The sequence below is a fragment of the Leptodactylus fuscus genome, chromosome 11, assembly GCF_031893055.1.
Source record: "Leptodactylus fuscus isolate aLepFus1 chromosome 11, aLepFus1.hap2, whole genome shotgun sequence".
NCBI lineage: Eukaryota > Metazoa > Chordata > Amphibia > Anura > Leptodactylidae > Leptodactylus > Leptodactylus fuscus.
The window spans coordinates 64,378,443-64,395,914 of NC_134275.1; the positions used below are offsets into that span (position 1 = coordinate 64,378,443).

Here is a 17,472-nt window from a genome sequence, read left to right on the forward strand (position 1 = left end):
CCAAGCGGACATGTTTATGGTGGTGACTGGGGTCAGAAAACACAACGATGTGATGGAGGAGTCAGAGCTAAGGCTGGGTTCACACCAGTGCTCACTTTCCGTTAGGTGAATCTGTCCCCTATTCTGCGTGAAAAATGTGGACAGTAAATTCCTGCATTTTTCAGGCAGAAACCCAGCGGAGCCCATTATACTCTGCGGCAGGAGTCCGCAACCTTCCGCACTCCAGTTGCTGTAAAACTACAACTCCCAACCTGTTCCATTCGCTTCCATAGGGGTTCCAAGAACAGCAGAGCGAGTATGCATGCTGGGAGTTGTAGTTTTACAACAGCTGGAGAGCCGAAAGTTGCCTAGCCCTGGTCTATGGAGTCCACTAGTAACCAATTCTTAAGCGGATTGGGTTTCTGTTTTTAGAATCCCCAAGAAAATCCGAAGTCGGAGTGCAGGTATGAACCTAGTGTAACACAAGTATTACACTACTGTGGACGTTCTGGCACTGGAGTCAGGGAAGGGAATGAAAGTACCAGCTATTTATTAAAGAGGGTCTTTAAAGGGATCCTATCATTCAAAACGCTTTTTTTTTCCTGACTAACATGTCAGAAAAGCTTTAAAGGGGTTGTCCCATCACAAGGATCCTATCTATACTGCTGGTTAATGTGGATGTAAGACTTTTCCTAAATACACTGCTTCAGCAAACTGCTTTGTTTCTCCACTATCTTACTTTATTCAATTCATTGTTGACACATCCCTGACTTATCTGCTCAAAAGTCAAGTGATGTATCTGCTGCTCTCAGGGGGGAGGGAGGAGGGGCTAAGTGCAGGGAGCGAGCCTGTGTTTCTAGCTATTCCTGTGTCTGCACCACGTGACCTAACTCCCTGCTCTCAGATAGAGGAGCTGCTTTCATTTCTTCTGTTCTCCCAGTTATCAGGCTAGCTAATTCAATTGTGTTCATTATGGCAGAGACAGGCAGTCTCTGTATGTAACACGGAATGGAGTTGCTCCTGTCTGTACTTAATAGTCCAATATTGTGCATATAGTGTTTAAGGACCTTTGATGACATCACAGGTCCTTCAGCCGCCCCATAGGATCACGCTATGTGGTGGGCGGAGCTACACGCTAATTTGGGGGCAGAGCTAAACGGCAGGTTGCATGTGAAATCCTGCCCACCAAATGACGCAAGAAACCAGGAAGAAAGAAGATTTTACAGCAGTGAAGACTGGTGAGTATGCGACGTGGGAATACCCCTTTAAGAAGGCTATTCTTCTACCTTTCGTTGTCTTCTCCATGCTGCCGTTCGCCTGAAATCCCGTTTTTTCCTCAGTATGCAAATGAGTTATCACGCAGCACTGGGGGCTGTCCCCAGCGCTCAAACAGCACTGGGGGCGTCCCCAATGCTGCCAAAGAACTCTCTCCAGCACCACCACCATCTTCATTAGCAACGGCCTCTTCACCTTCTTCTTCTGGCGCACGGTGGGTCAAAATTAAACACATGTGCAAGTAGGCTCTACCAGCAGGCCTCGGGCAGAGCCAACTTCACATGTGAGCGGCCATTTTTTGTGGCATGCTTATGCGAGCATGCACAGTACGCTCCTGTAGTTCTATGGCCGCCCGCATGTGAAGTCAGCTGTATCTGAGGCCCGTTGGCAGAGCAAACTTGAGCATGCGTTTAATTTTGACCCAAGAAGAAGGTGAAGAGGCCAATGCTGGCGAAGATGGAAGCGGCACTGGAGAGAGTTCTCTGGCAGCATTGGGGACGCCCCCAGTGCTGTTTGAGTGCTGGGTCCCGCCCCTATTGCTGCGAGAGAACTCATTTGCGTACCAAGAAAAAATGGGATTTCAGGCGAACGGTGGCACTGAGAACACAACGAAGGGTAGGAGAAGAAAAAAAAAACGTTTGAATGATAGTATCCCTTTAATAACTAATTGGGTTGTTCGTTCCTTAACCTGACACCAGCACTGTTGTCACAGCTTTATCAGTCGGGTAATGTTTGTAGGTGTTAGTTCAGACTCTTCCATCACAGGATAAGCACCGCCATGCCCAACAAATGTGACTGTTCGGCTGTGTTATGTATATGACAGCTGGAAGCTCAGAGCTCCCATATAAGTAATGGTATAGGGACTGCACGTGTCTGCTGCCTCTCCCCTCATACTGTACATGCATGCTGCAGTCCTGTGTATAGTAGGCAGACAGCAATCCTGTTTATGGAAAGAAGGGGGTCCTGACTACAGGAGACAGCAGTCTTGTATAAAATATATTTTACATAGGACTACTGCCACGCTGAGTCCAGACTCTCTTCTTTCTTTACACAGGACTGCTGCAGCCTGCACCTCTTCATTTCTCACACAGCACTGTTGCAACCCCTTCATTTTTTGCACAGGGAAGGAATAAAGTGGGTGCAGCAGTCCTGTGTAAAGTATGGAGGGGTGCAGTGCAGCATGGTGTGCCAGGTATTCACTACACAAGCATATGTCAGGACTTTTTTTTTGCTAGCAGCAGGAGCTTCCAACACCGCCAATGACTTTAGGTCTGGTTCACACGGCTGTATTACTGACGTGATCTACGCTCTATATTACAGCCACAAGCCCCATTATGTGACTTTCATGTGCGGGTCAAGAAACTTACAAATTGTGCGGGACACGTCGAGGACTTTGTCTTTGATTATTTTTTTCTCTTTAAATTTGAAAGTCGGTAGTGCTACCACATGTCTGATAAGTGAAGATCTCGCCACCGGGATTAGTACTTACTAGAGATGAGCGAGTACTGTTCGGATCAGCCAATCCGCACAGCATGCTCGCATAGAAATGAATGGACGTAGCCGGCACGCGGGGGGTTAAGCGGCCGCCGCCGTCAAAGCGGAAGTACCAGGTGCTTCCATTCATTTCTATGGAGCGTGCTGTTCGGAACGGCTGATCCGAACAGTACTCGCTCTTCTCTAGTACTTACTTCCGAGAGCAGGTCCCTGACCTCGCCTCACCTGCTAGTCATGGCTGCCTCCAGTAGATTTTACAGAATTCGCCAGTCACCAAAAATATGCCCACATCAGCCAAACAGATTCATCTTTCACAAGCCTAGCTTTATAAAATTCTATACTATGTGTAGAAAGTTTTCCTATTCCCAACCTAGTGCTGTATGGGAAATTGTATGACAGCCATACTCAGTCCACATCATGCAAGGATCCCCCCCTCCCGCTTATTAAACCTAATCATTACTGACAATAATGTGTGGATGTATGTCTCAAAGGGGTTTTCCAGGACTTTAATATCGATGACCTATCCTTAGGACAGATTATCAATCCGATCAATAGGGGTCTAACTCCCAGCACCTCTGCTGACCAGCTGCTCAGAGGAGCTACAGTGCACATGATCTAGCACAGCTCCACAAACTACAAATGGGACTGAGCGTGCTGAAATTCCACACAGTGTTATAAAGCTAGCTAGTTCTGGTGCACTGCTGTTGCTGTAAACTGCTGATCAGCAGGGGTGTCATATCTGATATTAATCATCTCTTCTAAGGATAGGTTATCAGTATTGAAGGGGTTTTCCTGGCAAATGATACTATACTGATGACCTGTCCTTATGACAACAATATCAGATTAGTGACGTCTGACACCTGGGACCACCGCCGATCAGAAGATCTCAGCAGCCAGTATGCAGAGAATAGAGATCTCTGCTTCTAGCTCTGTTCTTCATATAACTGCTGGTTGGTCGGGTGGACCCCAGGTGTTGGACTGCTACTTATCTGATACTGATAAACCTGTTTTCATGATAAATACAAGTGTTATATTTGGGACCCTCAGCCATCTGACATTTATGGAATACCCTGTAGCTATGCCATAAGTATCCTGGATGGTAATACCCCAGTGACAAAATCAGATCCATCCTAGGGACACATAGAGGGTACTCATGTGACCGCCTCCAATTACTGCAGTTGTTAATGAGCGTCACACCAATATGATGCATTACATGGACTAAACGTACAGTCATTTTACCGCCACATATATTGTTCGTGCTTTTATTCACAGTCTCTTGTGTCTTCCTAATGATTAACAAAATGAATAAAAAGCAGCTGACGGAGAAGATCCTGAATCATGCGCTGGGGATCATCTACCTGCTGACTGGAGAGGTGAGTGAGGGCGCTCATGTCCACAGGGGGGCAGCAGACAGCGCAGTTCAGTTACCGGTATACAATGGAGGGACTTTTCCAATACAATAGTAAAATTCCCTGAATGTCCCAAACAAGTTCAGATTTTTTGTACTGAATAGCTTTTAAACGTTCTTACCACCTTAAGGCAATTTCACATGGCAGATCCTTTTTTTTCTCCTATTGAAGTGCATAGGTGTAAATCATTGCAAAAAGCCAGAAGATTTCCACAGCAGATTTTGCTGCAAAATCCACCCTGTAAATTTATCCATGAGCTTCACCTTCCGCAGCTGTCTTCCTTTATGTATCTTCTTCATTCTGTCTAAGGTTCTGAACATCTAATGTATATATCTCCATATAAGTATGTATCTTAATGTGAACCTGTCTCATTATTTTCTCAGCCCCATCTGAGAGCAGGATATGATACAGGAGAGCAGCTTTGTGATATATACAGTTATACTGTATGATAAAGGCTGAGCTCTGTGATATATAGGGTTATATGATAGAGGAGAGAAGCTGAGCTGTGTGATATATAGGGTTATATGATAGAGGAGAGAAGCTGAGCTCTGTGATATATAGGGTTATATGATAGAGGGAGAAGCTGAGCTCTGTGATATATAGGGTTATATGACAGAGGAAAGAAGCTGAGCTGTGTGATATATAGGGTTATATGATAGAGGAGAGAAGCTGAGCTCTGTGATATATAGGGTTATATGATAGAGGGAGAAGCTGAGCTCTGTGATATATAGGGTTATATGACAGAGGAAAGAAGCTGAGTTCTGTGATATATAGGGTTATATGATAGAGGAGAGAAGCTGAGCTCTGTGATATATAGGGTTATATGATGGAGGAGAGGAGCTGAGCTCTGTGATATATAGGGTTATATGATAGAGGAGAGAAGCTGAGCTCTGTGATATATAGGGTTATATGATGGAGGAGAGAAGCTCTGCTCTGTGATATATAGGGTTATATAATAGAGGAGAGAAGCTGAGTTCTGTGATATATAGGGTTATATGATGGAGGAGAGGAGCTGAGCTCTGTGATATATAGGGTTATATGATAGAGGAGAGATGCTGAGCTCTGTGATATATAGGGTTATATGATGGAGGAGAGAAGCTAAGCTCTGTGATATATGGGGTTATATGATTTGGAATAGCCATTTGGAATAGTATTCACTCATATCTACTTCTGAGTATAAAGCAGACAGGACTCCTAGGAGAGATGATGAGAGTCCTGATTGCTCCCCCCACACACAGTGATTGACAGCTCTCCCTATATCAGTGTGTGTACACAGTAGGCTGTTAAATCTTCCTGTATCTACAGGTATAGCGGACTCTCAGTGTTTCCTTTTGGAGTCTCTATTCTCCCGTTATCATGTGCTGTTCTCAGATAGATCAGCAGAAACCGCCTTACAGGTTCATTTTAACAGGATCTAAATTTGAGACTTCTCGTTGTGGAAAAGTTGCTTTTTAGTTGCAGACTTTGCTGGGTTTAAAGCAAAACCGAGAGGCCTTAAAAGGAATGGAAAATATAAAGGAAAAACTTATATGTCTCCCTTCTACTAAATATACATCTTATACAGTCCTATGAAAAAGTTTGGGCACCCCTATTAATCTTAATCATTTTTAGTTCTAAATATTTTGGTGTTTGCAGCAGCCATTTCAGTTTGATATATCTAATAACTGATGGACACAGTAATATTTCAGGATTGAAATGAGGTTTATTGTACTAACAGAAAATGCGCAATATGCCTTAAACCAAAATTTGACCGGTGCAAAAATATGGGCACCTCAACAGAAAAGTGACATTAATATTTAGTACATCCTCCTTTTGCAAAGATAACAGCCTCTAGTCGCTTCCTGTAGCTTTTAATCAGTTCCTGGATCCTGGATAAAGGTATTTTGGACCATTTCTTTCTACAAAACAATTCAAGTTCAGTTAAGTTTGATGGTCGCCGAATATGGACAGCCCGCTCTCAAATGATCTGAAAACAAAGATTGTTCAACATAGTCGTTCAGGGGAAGGATACAAAACGTTGTCTCAGAGATTTAACCTGTCAGTTTCCACTGTGAGGAACATAGTAAGGAAATGGAAGACCACAGGGACAGTTCTTGTTAAGCCCAGAAGTGGCAGGCCAAGAAAAATATCAGAAAGGCAGAGAAGAAGAATGGTGAGAACAGTCAAGGACAATCCACAGACCACCTCCAAAGAGCTGCAGCATCATCTTGCTGCAGATGGTGTCACTGTGCATCGGTCAACTATACAGCGCACTTTGCACAAATAGAAGATGTATGGGAGAGTGATGAGAAAGAAGCCGTTTCTGCACGCACGCCACAAATAGAGTTGCCTGAGGTATGCAAAAGCACATTTGGAGAAGCCAACTTCATTTTGGAAACAAAGATTGAGTTGTTTGGTCATACAAAAAGGCGTTATGCATGGTGTCCAAAAAGAAACAGCATTCCAAGAAAAACACTTGCTACCCACTGTAAAATTTGGTGGAGGTTCCATCATGCTTTGGGGCTGTGTAGCTAATGCCGGCACCGGGAATCTTGGTAAAGTTGAGGGTCGCATGGATTCCACTCAGTATCAGCGGATTCTTGAGAATAATGTTCAAGAATCAGTGACGAAGTTGAAGTTACGCCGGGGATGGATATTTCAGCAAGACAATGATCCAAAACACCGCTCCAAATCCTCAGGCATTCATGCAGAGGAACAATTACAATGTTCTGGAATGGCCATCCCAGTCCCCAGACCTGAATATCATTGAACATCTGTGGGATGATTTGAAGCGGGCTGTCCATGCTCGGCGACCATCAAACTGAACTGAACGCGAAATGTTTGTCCAAAATACCTTCATCCAGGATCCAGGAACTGATTAAAAGCTACAGGAAGCGACTAGAGGCTGTTATCTTTGCAAAAGGAGGATGTACTAAATATTAATGTCACTTTTCTGTTGAGGTGCCCATACTTTTGCACCGGTCAAATTTTGGTTTAATGCATATTGCACATTTTCTGTTAGTACAATAAACCTCATTTCAATCCTGAAATATTACTGTGTCCATCAGTTATTAGATATATCAAACTGAAATGGCTGTAGCAAATACCAAAATATTTAGAACTAAAAATGATTAAGATTAATAGGGGTGCCCAAACTTTTTCATAGGACTGTACATGTGACTACTACAATTCCAGTGTTTGGGTGTAACTAGATAGGCTGCTTGAATATAGAAACAAAGGGGAGTACAAGATGGACAGTAGAGCTGTGAGATGTCCTAGACTAGACATATGGGAAATGCAGATTTGTACTATTCGTATAAATCAGGTGCGGACTAGTCGTATTCATCATAGACATCTATGGGTGACAAGTAACCCCTCTCTATCTCTATAGGAGTATATAGTTGTGAAGAAGAATCCCCAGCAGAGCATCACACACCAGGAGCCTGGAGAGGTGAGCTTTACTACGGACTGTCATTGTAACCGCTACAATAGTTGTCTTCATACGTACGATCGCTCCTGACATTTATGTTTTAGTAAATACTTGTATGCCCCATGAGATACAAAATCTGGAGCATCTTTTTATTTTTTGAGCACTATACATTGTACAGTACCTATGGTATATATTATACTAGCTTCTGGCCGCGACTTCGTCTGCAGGTTGCTGTTGGCAACGAGCCACTTATAATTAGCCAAATGTGGTTGGCAGCGTCTGCGTGTTGGCTCTGCTACATCTGTGCATATGCGCAGCAGCCCCAGCTGTATGCACATCCCTATGGAGAGCAGAGCAAGCTGTGGTACCGCGCTGCCTCAGCTCAGCTACATCAGGCAATGTGGATCACAGGGGTTGTGTTGTCTCAGTGTCCTAGCAGCGTCTGTGTTAGCAGTGTATACAGTAGTATATAGAGTGTAAACAGCAGCATATAGTGGTACATAGAGTACATACAGTGTATGCTGTAGCATATAGTGGTATATAGAGTACATACAGTGTATACAGCAGTACATAGTGGTATATAGAGTATATACAGTGTATACGGTAGTACATAGTGGTGTATAGTAGTATATAGAGTGTAAACAGTAACATATAGTGGTATATAGAGTACATAGAGTGTATACAGCAGTATATAGTGGTATATAGAGTACATACAGTGTATACAGCAGTATATAGTGGTATATAGAGTACATACAGTGTATACAGCAGTATATAGTGGTATATAGAGTACATACAGTGTATGCTTTCACACAGTCTGACTACCTCCTGTTTAGCTCCGCCCACAAATTAGTGTGTAGCTCCGCCCACCACATAGCGTGATCTTATGGGACGGCTGAAGGGCCTGTGATGTCATCAAAGGTCCTCAAACATAGTGTTTGTGTAAATTCATGCTTAACAGTCATGTAGTGACGTCATTTACCAGGATAAAAAGTATCCTTTATGTTAATCGGGGTTCCTATCTATCTATGTGCCAAATTTCAGGCAAATCCGTTCTGCTGTTTTTGTGTGATTGAGGAACAAACATCCAAACAAACAAACTTTCACATTTATAATATTAGTAGGATAGGATAGGATTTGTTTGATTGAGGCAGCTATCAACTCCGGGACCCTCACCTATCAGCCATGTTTTATATGAAAAGTGACCTGCCTAAATCAGGAAATGGGTTCTTCTAATAAATGAGGGTCCCATAGGCGGGGCGCACACCTATCCAAGCATTTACGTTAAATTCTGTGGATGTGCCATAAACTTAGAATACACCATAAATTTTTTTGTGTGTTTTTACTGTTGTAGGTTCCCATAAAATGTGGCGACATCTCAATCTCTTTCTCCTTGGAGGAATGGAACTATATTGAGGAACACAAGGACCTTTATACGGATGTGATGGTTAAAAATCACCAGTCGATCGGTGCGGTGAGAGTACCATCGAGTTTGAGCTCAGGTAAGACATATTGTGTGGCTGTTGGTTATCCTGGTAGTTTCACATTACCTAGAAAGCCACTGTATTAGATTATGAAGTCCGTCTTTCTCAGAACAGGTTTCTATTATAGCACCTTAACAAGGTAGATAACCAGTTGAATGTCCATGGCAGGTGCCCCAAATGGGGGCTGGGGCCGTGGAATTCAAGGTAATAAGAGGCAAACAAATAGCGTATATAGGACAATATCCTAACCAAACAATATAATATGGTATACAGGAAATATCACAAAAGTGAAGATAATACAGAGACCCAAATGTTAGTAGAGGTCCTGGGTACTTCTCGCCTAAACTATTTTTAAAACCTTTTTAAGATGAAAATGCCCCTTTCTCCACTTATCAGGCTTATTTCTTCCTCCCCTGCCTTCTGCACTGTTCACTGATAACATCTGACAACTTGTCATCTGTACTGAGAGCTCAGCTTATAGCGGCTACAGTATAATAGAAGCCTTTAGAGAGGGGAGCAGGAGACCAGCTGATATATTTCCTTACACAACACACCCAGGAGATCCTGCTCCCCTATCTCTGTAACACACCATCAGAAGGAGCAGCATGGAGGACATTATACAGCAGTACACTTTATATTATCCCCATAAGCAGAGACAGATCAGATATTGTTTCAGACCACTGAGCTATCTACAAATATGTCATAAATGTGGCTTATAAGCTTTTGCACTTTCTGATCCTATGTGCAGACTTGCAGAAAGATGAACTAGACTGTATTTCAATTAAGGACGGAGAAGATAATCCTGGAAATAAAGAGGACGATGAGCCTCCAGCACTTTCTACAGAGACTCTTCTTAGTGAGTAGCACAATAAGGGTATGTTCACACTGCCGTCATTAAAGAGGACCGTTCACATCCTCTAACATTGTACGTGTTATATAGCGCTGGAAAGCTGACTTGAGTTCATTTGAGTACCAATATCTCTGCACTGTCAGGCCTAACACACTCAATATTTAGAAGCCAATTCAGTATAAGGAAAATGTTTGTTCTCGTACCATGTTAGCCAGTGGGTAGGAAATATAAAAAAACAAAAAACTTGATAGTCTTCAGTAGTTGATACCTTTTTAATGGCTAACTAATAATGATGACAGATCACAACGTTTCGGAACTCTCGGCTCCTTTCTCAAGTAAATTTGAAACCATTTCTGAAGGAGCAGATTTATGTACAAAAGGGCACATAGGGATAGAATTCCAGGAGAAAGGGGGGGTAGAGGGTTATTACTGGTGTTGAGCCGATCTTGACTTTTCAGGATCGATTTTAAAATCCTATTTCCGATCATTTTTCATTCGAACCCGATCTCGATCCCAATTCCGATCCCAATGCAAGTCAATGGGATTTTTTTATTAATTGGAGATCGGATTTTAAAAGCAATCCTACCCCCTTGTGTCCACTTACCTCCAGAGATGGCTGGTCCTGTGCCCCGTGCCTTCATTCTTCGCCTCGCTGCTGCTCCACGCTGCTTTTCTTCCTTCGCTGCCCCATCCCTGCCAGGTTAGGAGAGTGTGGGCGGGTTAAGAGAGTGTGGGCGGGTACTGGGAGGGGAGATGTCACGTCTCCCTGCCCTGTACCCGCGCACACTCTAAGCCACAAGCCCCGCCTACCTAGCGCTTTAAACACTAACCTGGGAGGCGGGGCAGCGAGGCAAGAAGAAGGAGGGCACTGGAGCAGCCATCTCTAGAGGTAAGTAGCTGCTAGAGATTTAGTTTAGCCTTCCATTCGAATGAATGGAGGCAGCCGGCGCGCAGGGGGTTAAGGCTGTGTGTCGGCTGCTTCCATTCATTCCTATGGAACTGCAGCGGAGCCTTCACACTGAATATACAGCGTATACTCAGTGTGAAGGCTAAGCAATGCATTGTGGGAAAAATCACCGATCTCGATCCCACATAAAAAGATCGTGTTTGGAATTCCGATGGCGATCGTGAAATTTTCTCGATCACCGATCGGAATCCGATCTTTTCCGAACACGATCGCTCAACCCTAGTTATTAGTAATTGGTACAAACAATGTAAAAAATTCCAGGTTCTCAGGGTCTCAGGTCAGTGATTTCTGTAAAATGCCATATGAAGCCAATTCAGTTAGATATCATTGGCCCATATGACAATACATTACATGAAACCAGCGTGATCAACGCTAAACTGAATGTTTACAGGTGACGTTAAAGCCGACATAGAGAGTGTCGAGCAAGTGCAGGAGGTTTTGAAGGAAAATGAAGAGGAAGAGGGAATCATTGATGTCACAGGTGAGGACTTGCAGATATACCTGTATATTCACAGATATATAAACCGTAGCCGTGTCTTACTTGTCTTTGTTTTATTATTCAGTATCTAGACTTCTATGTTATGTGACCTGTATTTCTGAAAGGGCTGCAGCACAATGGGAAAACCAAGCTCATATTTAGTGACCATCCTCTTTAAGGATCTATGAATTGCCCAGAATAGAGAGCAGTTGAACCAGCCGCCCTTACTCTGGAGGACCTGTCCTGTCCTGCATTACACAAACACACCATTGATTTGAATGGGCACTGTGTAATGCTTCTTTTCCCCTGTGGTGGCGCTGCAGGAGATTGAACACCTAACTTCCTCACAGATTACAGCTAATGGCTGATGGTCTCAACAGAGTTATATTTTCCAAGAATCTTTCTAGAACTCAGTTTACATCTACCCAACAGGCCCTAATATAGACAGAGAAGTCCCTTTGGACCATTGGTGTCCATCATTAGACAGACGCATCTTTAGAGAAGTGATGGAATAGAACAACGGACTGATGCTGACTTGAAACCATTCCCTTAGGCCTGGTTCACATCTGCATTCAGTAATCCGTTCGCATGGGAACCCCCCTCGATCGGAATACCAAATGCATTGGCAAGCGGTGAGCTTATGATAGCACACGGACCCCATAGACTATAATGGGGTCCGTGAGTCTTCCGTGCTATGTCTGCATGGAACATGCAGGCAGAAAATTACTTCATGATCTACTTTTCTCTCCGCAAGACTCGTGCAGAGACCACGCGGAAAACACACGGACCCCATTATCGTCTATGGGGTCCGTGTGCTGTCACTGCTCACCGCTTGCTAATGCGGTCCTTTCGGGGGGTCCTCATGTGGACTCCCCGAACAGATTACTAAATGCAGATGTGAACCGGGCCTAAAGATGCAAATCACTGCTCTCTTTCTTCCTTTAACAGATCATTCAGTGGGAACATTAGAAGAATCCCATCAAGCCGCCTGTCTGGAAGGAGAATCTTTACAAACAACCTTTGTGTCTCAAGACTTCCAAAGAGAAGATTTCGATAATAATTTCCCCAATGATTCTTATGACATGGTAAATTTTTTTTCTAGCTCAGATAAACATAAACCATTCCCTCTGGGTGAGAATTTCATCCCTGAGAACAGTGCATCATGGGAAAATGTTCATATTGTTAGGAGAAAAAGCCGAAAACAAGACTTGCATTCCAAAACCAATTACCTAGAGTACGACACCATCAATGAGGAGCGGCTGGATGAATTTGAGAACGGCTTTCCTTACAGGTCTTACTATCCTTTACACCAAGAATCCTCGACTCCTTATATATGTGGCGAATGCGGAAGATGCTTTATCTCTGAGCCCTCCTTGGCCGAGCATATGAAAAAACATTCCGTAGAGAAGCCTCATAGATGCAGTGAGTGCGGCAGAGAATTTGAGTATCGATCTCGACTTATTGTCCACCAGAGGACGCACAACGGGGATAAGCCTCATAAGTGTGAAGAATGCGGGAAGGATTTTAACTACCGGTCCCGTCTTGTCGTGCATCAGAGGAAACACACGGGAGTGAAGCCTCATAAGTGTACTCAGTGCGGCAAACAGTTTGACTACAGGTCTCATCTCCTCAGACATCAAAGAACACACACATGAAGTGATGCAACACTTGTCTACCCGATGTTTTACCACGCTGGGGTCACCCCTTGTTTGTTCACATGCAGGAGATTGCTGTCGGAATATGGCGTCTGTGCTGTTACCGCGCAGGGAATGGTGAAGACCTGCGAGCGCGGTCGATGCAGATTGTGATTTGAGAAGAATGGACTAAGATTCTTCATCTGTGGAAGACGTTCTGCAGCCTTGAATAGGAGGCTATGTTGACGCACAAGGTTTCCACGTCCGCTTTTACAAACCCAGCGATATGTCTTGTGACCAGAACCTAATGGAACGTAACATTGTCATTGTAACATTTCCCATCATGCAACTCCTTAGAGGGAACTTGAGACACAGAAAACGCAGCATGTTATAGAGCAGGAGGAGGTGATATAGTTTTGTTAGAAAACATTCGGCATTGCCTTTTTTTTTTCATTTATAACTCTGTTCATTCTGAGTTTGGTAGTCAAATGGGCGGTCCTAACTGGTGACAGCATTTCCTGTATGAATGTGTATACAGATATAGCTCCCAATCACCTATGGGAACACCTCCTTGACTACTGAGCTCACTTCCCGGCCCTCTCTCTTTCCGCTGAGATGAATGTAGCTACTCAGCAGAGGGTTTGGCACTGTGGATTTTGCAACTGAATCATCCATGGCAAGATTGAGCCGGGCATTTATTTTTTAAGTACCCTGCTTTGTCTCCCCCTCCCATTGAATACAACTGATCCATTCACACAGCGAAATTTGCTGCTGATGTTGGGGTGGATTCTGTCCCAAAATCAGTAAATTCTGCCTTGATTCTGCCTCCCACTGTTTTTAATAGGAAGCAGAGATCACAGAAAGACGCTGAAAAAAATAAGCGCCCATCTCGATTTTGCCACAAATTCATCTGGATCTAACCAGTGGTGGAAAGGCGGGGGCCGGAAAATAAAGAGGAATCTCAGGTGGATGTCCATCTCAAATTACTCTTCATTTTCCAACACGTGAACGGGCCTTAAAGTGAATCTTTATAGTTTTATAGATTTTCTCAAACCATCTTATGTGGTGTCCGTTGTTCTGATCGGTTACCAAAGGCAACGACCACAAGTAGTGAAACTTTCTATCTTTATATTTGCAAATATGTTTAAAGAGATTCTACCATTAAAAACCTTTTTTCTGTGGATAACACGTCGGAATAGCCTTTAGAAAGGTTATTTGTCTCTTACCTTTAGATGGGATCTCCGCCGCGGCGTTCCTTAGAAATACCGTTTTTTACCGGTATGTAAATTAGTTCTCTGGCAGGATCCTGCGCCGCCTCTATCTTCTGCTGGATCCTCCCCTTCTTTCTTCGTCTTCCTTTGGCGGCGTCACCTCTGTCGGCTCTGACACTAGTAGAGCTGACTGCGCATGCGCGGCCATAGTTCCGAGGCCGTAATTGCGCGCATGCTCAGTCGGCTCTACTAGTGTCAGAGCCGACAGAGGTGACGCCACCGAAGAAAGAAGGGGAGGATCCAGCAGAAGATAGAGGCGGTGCAGGATCCTGCTCTCGAGCAGCAGTGGGGACGCCCTCATCACATTTTCAGCGCTGGGGCCCGCCCCCATCGCTGCCAGAGAACTAATTTGCATACTGGTAAAAACCGGTATTTCTAAGGAATGGCGCAGCGGAGAGCCCATCTAAAGTTAAGAGATGAATAGCCTTTCTAAAGGCTATTCCGACGTCTTATCCACAGAAAAAAGGTTTTTAATGGTAGAATCCCTTTAAAGGGATTCTACCATTAAACTACCTTTTTGTCTAATGAACACGCCGAAATAGCCTTAAGAAAGGCTATTCGTCTACTACCTTTAGACATGGTCTCCGCCGCGCCGTTCTGTAGAAATACCGGTTTTAACCGGTATGCAAAAGAGCTCTCTGCAGCAATGAGGGCGGGCCCCAGCACTGAAAGGCAGATGAGCGCATCCCCATTGCTGCCCGAGAGCTCTTTCCTGCGCCGCCTCCTTCTTCTGCAGCAACTCCGCCTCTTCTGGCTTCTCTTGCTCTTGTAGTTCCATACAGGAGCATAGAGAGGCCACCCCAAAATGGCCGCCGGCCAGCTCCTGTATTGAACTGCAAGAGCAGCTACCACAAAATGGCCGCTGGGCAGCTCCTGTATTGAACTGCAAGAGCAGCTACCCCAAAATGGCCGCTGGCCGGCTCCTGTATTGAACTGCAAGAGCGGCTACCCAAAAATGGCCACAGCGGCCATTTTGGGGTAGCTGCTCTTGCAGTTCAATACAGGAGCTGGCCAGCGGCCATTTTAGGGTGGCCTCTCTATGCTCCTGTATGGAACTACAAGAGCAAGAGAAGCCAGAAGGGGCGGAGTTGCTGCAGAACAAGGAGGCGGCGCAGGAAAGAGCTCTCGGGCAGCAATGGGGATGCGCTCATCGGCCTTACAGCACTGGGGCCCGCCCTCATTGCTGCGGAGAGCTCTTTTGCATACCGGTTAAAACCGGTATTTCTACGGAACGGCGCGGCGGAGACCATGTCTAAAGGTAGGAGACGAATAGCCTTTCTTAAGGCTATTCCGACGTGTTCATTAGAAAAAAAGGTAGTTTAATGGTAGAATCCCTTTAATATTAAATTTTCTACAAATATTGATATGGTTATGTTCAGGGAAAAATCCCTTCAAAGTACAAATACTATAAGATTTCAGAAGGTGTCCATTTAAATAACAATCCAACCACCCCTCATAACATAGTATATACATGGACACTGATGTGTGATATGGGATGGGAAAAACTCCATTAAATTCAATGTCAAATTTTGAAGTTTCTTGGACAAGCTTTTGATTTACATGTTAAACCTTATAAGGTTTATTCTTCCATATTAGAGCTTGTGTTATACATTACTGATTTGTTACAACCTACCTGTAAGGGTCACTTTTGTTAAATTTATTTCAAATAACAAAATAAAATTCCGCCCTAGGACAAAGATGGGCAGTTCCATAAATATAGTCCGAGTCATTGTTTTGCATCATTAAGTAGTAAATACATATAGTTATACTAAAGGCGGGTTCACACTTGCGCACAGTCTCCGCTTTGTGGGTTTCCGTCTTCTGCCCAAGAAACTGGACAAGAGACGGAAACCCTGCAGTCAGTGTCCGCCCGTCAGCGTCTTCTGGTCTCTGCAGCGAAACCGGTTTTTTTAACCGGACACAATGTCCTGCATGTCCAACTTATGTCCAGTTAAAAAAAAAACGGTTTCGCCTCGGAGATCAGAAGACACTCACGGGCGGACACCTTGCAAACCCATTCAAATGATGACATTCGGAGTGATATCAGAGTTCATTCTGTGATACATTCATGTATCTGTTCTCTTCTGATGACAATGAACAGGATCGGACCTAGTCATGGGATGGGAATACCCCGTACACATAAATGCATCATAAAATGCACTCGGATGATTCCTATTTTGATCATTTCTTTATTATTTATTTTGAAACAAGCTCATGACATGTTTTTCTAATAGAAACTTCTTCTATTCCTCTGTGAACAAATTAAAATGTTTATGAGACAGTGATCAAAATTATCCATCAAAGACTAATTAATCCTTAGAAATATTTCCTGATCTCACCCACAGAGGTTCAGCCTTCGGGGACACAATCTATATATATTTGCCTTGTACATTAAATAACATTTTGTGCGATTAATTTTGTAACTAACACTTATGGACGTGCCAGGTAAGCTACATCACTTGTACAATATCAAACATCCACACAGTGGGTCACATACATATTAAAAAAAAAAACAGGGCAAAGTATTTCCCCAATTTTTCCTGTTTTCCTTTCAGTGTGAAGGTAGGATTTAACCAATTTACACCGCAAGCATTTTTCAATTTTTGTTTTTGATTCCCCGCCTCCCAAAAGCCATAACTTTTTTATTTTGTCATTAAAAGAGCTATTAGAGGGTTTAATTTAAAGGGATTCTACCACTAAATTGCTTTTTTTTTTGGTGGATAAGACGTCGGAATAGCCTTTAGAAAGGCTATTCGTCTCTTAGCTTTAGACGTGGTCTCCGCTGCGCCGTTCCTTAGAAATACCGTTTTTTGCCGGTACGCAAATGAGTTCTCTAGCAGCGATGGGGGCGGGCCGCAGCGCTCAAACAGCAATGAGGGCGTCCCCACCGCTGCCAGAGAAGTGTCTCCAAGCGCCGCCGCCTTCTTCGTCTGCCGCGCCATCTTCAATGTCTTCTTCCAGTGCAAAATTGCGCCTTGGGCAGGTTTGGCTGAGACTTTAAGTAAGTTAATGACCGTGACCAATGTGTGTATTGCCAACAGGTCAGTCTCCACTGTATAATACAGCAGAGATCTGGTCAACTCCTGAGCAGCCGCCATATTTAAATACTGTTTGAGTTAAATGATTTACGGCAGACTCCTTGTACTACTGAAGTGAATATCCGGATCCTTTCCTGATTTCAAGAAGTGGAAAAGACAAATGGGCAGGATGGAAATTGTCATCTAA

The 17,472-nt window shown here is 43.9% G+C and overlaps 1 protein-coding gene across 1 annotated transcript in view; it reads left to right on the top strand.

The window, feature by feature from the left end:
- The first annotated feature begins 1,132 nt into the window (after positions 1–1,132).
- The window catches only part of LOC142185483 (uncharacterized), a 40,858-nt gene continuing 24,518 nt past the window's right edge, over positions 1,133–17,472 (top strand). Inside the window, exons 1-7 of the mRNA XM_075260913.1 lie at positions 1,133–1,217; positions 4,021–4,121; positions 7,528–7,587; positions 8,918–9,065; positions 9,796–9,903; positions 11,256–11,345; positions 12,291–12,991. Of these exons, the coding sequence (XP_075117014.1) occupies positions 1,169–1,217; positions 4,021–4,121; positions 7,528–7,587; positions 8,918–9,065; positions 9,796–9,903; positions 11,256–11,345; positions 12,291–12,991 (1,257 nt within the window). The 5' untranslated portion in view covers positions 1,133–1,168. The remainder of the gene's footprint in view (positions 1,218–4,020; positions 4,122–7,527; positions 7,588–8,917; positions 9,066–9,795; positions 9,904–11,255; positions 11,346–12,290; positions 12,992–17,472) is intronic.